This window comes from Argentina silus (genome assembly GCF_951799395.1).
Source record: "Argentina silus genome assembly, chromosome: 1".
NCBI classification, from domain to species: domain Eukaryota; kingdom Metazoa; phylum Chordata; class Actinopteri; order Argentiniformes; family Argentinidae; genus Argentina; species Argentina silus.
Window position 1 is genome coordinate 15,536,892 of NC_139655.1, and position 5,638 is coordinate 15,542,529.

General features: G+C 44.2%; 1 protein-coding gene across 1 annotated transcript; it reads left to right on the forward strand.

The window, feature by feature from the left end:
- Nucleotides 1–905: 905 nt before the first annotated feature.
- Nucleotides 906–5,431, forward strand: mfsd8l2 (major facilitator superfamily domain containing 8-like 2; the record flags this gene model as incomplete). Its single annotated transcript, XM_083673661.1, has 11 exons — nucleotides 906–981; nucleotides 1,296–1,481; nucleotides 1,625–1,687; nucleotides 1,845–1,964; nucleotides 2,058–2,137; nucleotides 2,735–3,053; nucleotides 3,874–3,947; nucleotides 4,089–4,302; nucleotides 4,622–4,744; nucleotides 4,990–5,120; nucleotides 5,351–5,431. The coding sequence occupies 11 exons, from the start codon at nucleotides 906–908 to the stop codon at nucleotides 5,429–5,431; spliced, it is 1,467 nt and encodes a 488-aa protein (XP_083529787.1).
- Nucleotides 5,432–5,638: the final 207 nt, after the last annotated feature.

Here is a 5,638-nt window from a genome sequence, read left to right on the forward strand (position 1 = left end):
ACTGTATATTCACATTTGTATTTATCTCTTGCAATATTTTTTACCTTGTGTGAACCACATCAAGAGAGGCTTTTGTAGTATGTACAGAGTTTTTGCAGTAACTGCACAGTGGTAAGGTAGGCCCATAGAGTTCCCGATTCTCCCTATGTAAGTCTGGTGCTGATATGCCATGCACCATGAATAATAAAAAAAGGTCCAATATTGAGGAGAGGTTTACAACAATAGCCAGATTTAGTACTAATGTACCTGAGCATATCATGCCAATGCAGCACATAAAGAGGACCATTTTAAAGACCAATCCCCTTTATAATAGTAACCATAGGGTAGGATGAAACATTTTGTTAGGCGATTGCCTGTGCTGTGCACTTCAGATTGGTGTGAGAATCAACAGTTAACAATGGAATTGGAACTGAGCTGAGTAAATAAATAATACATAAAGCTCAGGGTGCTTGCCCTCACCGTGTAACACAAGACAGTGCATCAGCCTTTGCAGATAATTCAGTAGCCTATCCTAATCTCAAAGACCAGTGTGAAAATGCTGACCACTAACTGAATGTTCCTTAAGTAAAGAAATTGGGCAATTTCCTAAAAGGATTAGATGGTTTAAATTCAGGACCAAGAACCTTACGCTTAATCAATCGTCATTTTTTTGCCAGGGTCAAGTCGAATTACCTATGGCGGCAAGGTAACCCAAAGCCTTGTATCAGTACCTTCATGGTTGAAGTGGCCAAACAACAACTGTATTCCAGAAGTACAGTGGAGTAAATTCCAATGATTACCCGGGGAAATAGGTCTAATTGGACGCATCGTGTCTCTTATTTGCTGAATTTGCCCCTAAAGAACATCGAACAAGTTGTTGAAGCAACATGTGGGGCAAAAGTTGATGTCTAAAGTAGTTTAAAGTGATGGATAATCGTCAAAAGAAGCATTTAACATTTCTCACTATTGGATTAATATTTCTACTAAGCGGCATTGAGTATGGTAAGTTAATTTTTACTGCCTAAAGTAGCCTACGAAACAATATTTCCCATTGTTTAAAAATGATCCGACTGTCATGTTGTTCTCAGATGATTAAAAAACATGAACCTGTTGCAAAAATGTATTTACTCAGATCACACTATGTTTACTTAATTCAAATTCTCTCTCTCTCTCTCTCTCTCTCTCTCTCTCTCTCTGTCTCTCTCTCTCTGTCTCTCTCTCTCTGTCTCTCTCTCTCTCTCTCTCTCTCTCTCTCTCTCTGTCTCTGTCTCTCTCACTCTCTCTCTCTCTGTCTCTCTCTCTCTCTCTCTCTCTAGCTGTTATTCTCCCAACAATATGGCGATATCTCCAGATCTTGGAGGCACCCCCATATTTCCTGGGTCTGGGGTTGTCTGCCTTCAGTCTGAGTGGGTTGCTGACAGGCCCTCTATTTGGACTCTGGTCAGACCGGACTGGCACTACAAAGACCATCATCCTCATCTCCAATGTTTTTGAAATTGTTGGTGAGCTTATAGCTACTTTTGTTGTCTGGAAGCACATGAAAAACCACATGATTTACTCTTGAGAAGATTATCATAACAATTCTCAGTGGGTGGTCCCACAGATGATACAGCTGAGGTATTCAATTATATTTTTTCTCCTCCAGGTAACTTCATGTATTTTATGGGATACTCAAAATGGCTTTTGTTATGCAGTCGACTTGTTGCAGGTGAGAACAACCCAACAACTCCCCATCTCTCTACATAGACACACAAAGTAACACACATTCCCTACCACAGGACACAGTTTGGTCTCAAGCTCATAAGAAATTCTACATACATGTTTTGATCAGAATTTTATCATTTTTATTTTTTGATGCCACCCAGGTGTTGGTGCAGGAGCAGGCTCCTGCATCTTTGGGTTCCTCACACGAATCACCCGTCCAGAAGAACGCGCTGGCATTTTTGCTGCCATCATGGCATGTCGCCAAGCTGGCCTCCTTATTGGTCAGTTACTGTTTCCCCATGTCATGATGGGAACAATAAATATGGACCCTTTATGTGTCTCTATTTCCTGACATCTCCCCCCTCACTTTGCAGGGCCAGCATTCAACCTCTTCCTGAGGCTGTGTGATTTCAAACTGGGGCCGTTTGTGGTCGACAAGTACACATCTCCTGGGGTAACAGCACCCAGATAATCAGTCTTCTCCGGTTCTCACATAACTCTTGCTTCATAAACACAAAACACCCATTCAGCTCTGAGCTGTACAGCTTTAATGTAGTATAGTTAGTGGGTACCATACACTTGTTAATGGCAAAAAAGGGTTCTTTGTTTGTTCATGTAGGGGAATCCTTTGAAGAACCATTTTGGGTTCCATGTAGAACCCTTTTGGTTCCAAGTAGAACCCTTTTGGCTTCCATTTAGAACCCTCTGTGGAAAGGGTTCAACATAGAACCTAACATGTTTCAACATGGAACCCAAAAAGCTTCTTCAAAGGGTTCCCCTACAGGGACAAACGAAAAACCCTTTTTTGGCACTAACTAGCACCTTTTTTTTAAGAGTGTACCACTATATAGCCCATACACTATACATTATTGGCCCTATGATACACACACTATAAACATGTAGTCCATCTGTTTATCTTGCAGAAGGCATCTTCCATTCTTGAGTAATAACCAATGACAAACATTTGAGGACATTTGTAAGCATTTGTAAAACATGGCCAATGTTTCTCTTTTATTTTGCGTCTTTTGGGTTTCCCTTCTCCTCCTCAAAGATCTTCATGTGTCTGATGTGGATCCTGCTCCAGTTTGTGGTTCTGGCTCTGTACTGGGACATACCACCTGTCAGCTCTGGGGAGGGGGGAATCGCGGTGGGAGAGATCAAGGAGGAAGAGGAGGAGCCATTGGTAGGGCCCGAGGAGCCGCTGGATACCTACGGCGCCGTCAGCCCTGACCAATTAGAGACCACCATCTCCTCTGAGATCCATCCATTCCATGACCCCTCCCAGTACCCCCCGTCTCCCCCTCCCTCGCCCCCTCCTGCTCCACGGTCCACTCTCCTGAACCCCTTCAAAAACTTCAGTGCTAGTCAAGGTGAGCTGTGCAGAAGGCCTGACATGCCAACTGTAGATCTTGAGGCATGTATGCTTGTTCCTTCCCCCTTTTTTCCTGTTGAGTTAAGATGGGAAGAGGTTACACTACCAATGTTCAGTGCCTCCATTATCAATTGTATCTGGGATATGCCAGCTTGTGTGTGTGTGTGTGTGTGTGTGCGTGTGTGTCAGCTACTTATTCCCTATTCTCTCTGTGAAGTGTGCAAAGGAAGTGCTTGAGGCATGACAGGTGAGATTCCTTGTGTGTGTCAGGTGTCCTTCTGGATGTCATGTGAAGTTTGTGTTGGATCAGGATGGAAGTGGTATGTGTCGTCAATATTGATTAACTGTGTATTGTTTCTGAGAGGCCTGGAGTGTGTGTACGTCAGAGCTCTATTTATTCTTCTGGCTCTCTGTAAATATTGCAATATGTATGTCTCTGACTTCCCTGTTATTGACTCTGTGCCTCTGTTGACTGTTGAGTTTTATGGATGAAACTTGAGAGAGAATTTTAGAATGTGCTGAACATTCTATATATTGATTCTGTCTGTTTGTAAACTTTTTGAGGGAGATAGAGGCAGACATGCATATCCCACTCTGTATGTGGTAAATACTTTATTCTCACTCATGGATTGTTTTATTTAAAGGAAGCCTGAGGGACCTTTGTACTTGTGGTGGTGGACACACTCATGGATCATGGATTCTCTTTTCTGAGTTTTTTAGTCTTGTCAATCAGTACTGTACGAAACCTTTCATTCCACATTGACTCTGCTATCTCTCTCTCTCTCTCTCTCTCTCTCTCTCTCTCTCTCTATCTGTAGAGTTTCTGAGAGAGGAGGTGGTTGTTCTTCTTACTGCTCAGTTCATCACACTCTTCAACCAGACAGCACTGGAGGTAGGCAGTGTCACTAGGAACACAAATGCCAGAGCTTGCCAGATCCTAGCACAATAAAAGTTTAGAAACACTCCTTTAGAGTCTAGACCATGATGACTCATTTTGATAGTGATGTAATTTCCTTGTCCCCCACCCCCCCAGACCATGGTGACCCCCCTGACACAACGCAACTTCAGCTTTGGGGAGCTGGGGAACAGCCTGATGTACAGCCTGTGTGGGGTGGAGGTGATCCTGGGCTTTTTCTTTGTGCGCTGGCTCAGTTGTCAGGTGGCTGACAGGGTGGTGCTGGCTGTGGGCCTGGTCATCTGCAGCGCTGCCTGCATCTGGTGCCTCATCTTCCTGGCCAACCCCCAGGGTGAGACTCACACGCACACACGCATGCACACACACACACACACACCACACACCACACACACACACACACACACACACACACACACACACACACACACACACACACACACACACACACACACACACACCTACCTCACCCCCAGCGGTGTGTCATACCCCATGGAGTTATATTTGGTTACAGACCTGTAAGTGATACAACCCACCTCTGTGAGGCACAGGAAGATAACCCCCCTTCCAACCCACACATACACACACACACACACACTTTCACTGTGTGTGTGTGTGTGCGTGTGTGTGTGTGTGTGCGTGTGTTTGTTCAGGTGGGTACTCCTGGGAAATGACAGAGTTCATCATTGGAGTGTTCCTGCAGCTGCTGGGGCTGCCCTTCGTAGCCGTGTCCCAGGTGTCCCTCTTCTCTAAAGTCACAGCAGAGAAAACACAGGGTGAGTTGAGTTACCTGGGTACCATTTGACCTATGAACCTATGCAACTGATACATATTTCCATAGGAGATGAAAGAGGAGGGTGAAAAGGAAATGTATGAAACGAAAAGGACAAATATATGAATATGAATTAAAAAAATCTTTGTTTATTTTATTCCTTGATCATTTGCCTTGACCTTATTCTGAAGAAATTATAGAAACATTCTTAGGTTGTTCAAACACTTTCAAAACATGTGTGATGTGTAGGGTTCAGTCAAGGTGTGAGGCGCTCAGTGGGGGGGCTCGCTACCATCCTGGGTCCTCTCTGGGCAGGAGGGCTGACCGGTAACCTGTACCTGATGCTTGGAATGATGCTGGCTCTTCTCACCATGATCATGGTTAGTGGCCTACTCACAGGACATAATTACACATGAGTGCATATAAGTTAATTTGAATATGCATGCAGGAGTTCATCTGTTTATATTAAAAGCCAAATGCTCTGTCTTTAGCTCTACACTTCCTCAAGTGGGGTAACCACATTCTCACCCTCTTTAAGATGTGTGTATTGTACATGTTTCTCTTATACCGTCTCATAGACACTATGGTGACATTGGCATGTCATTTCTAGGTGATGATGGTGCTATCCTACAATCGTCTGGTTGAACCCAAGGTGGTGCAGCACGCAGAGAGCTCAGACAACGGATGTTAGAGCTTGCTTGCTGCGGATTGAGCAGTAGAGGGTCAAATGTGAAGGGGGATGTCCCAGAGGTACTACCAGAAGGTCTAAGCATGTCAGTCAATGTAAAATGTGTCTATCTAAACACCAGAAAGAGATGCATGCCACCCACTTTTTAGCTGTGAGTGGAGTCAGTTTTACTATGCAGTACCTACATGATCAGTGGTGTGGGTCTAGGCC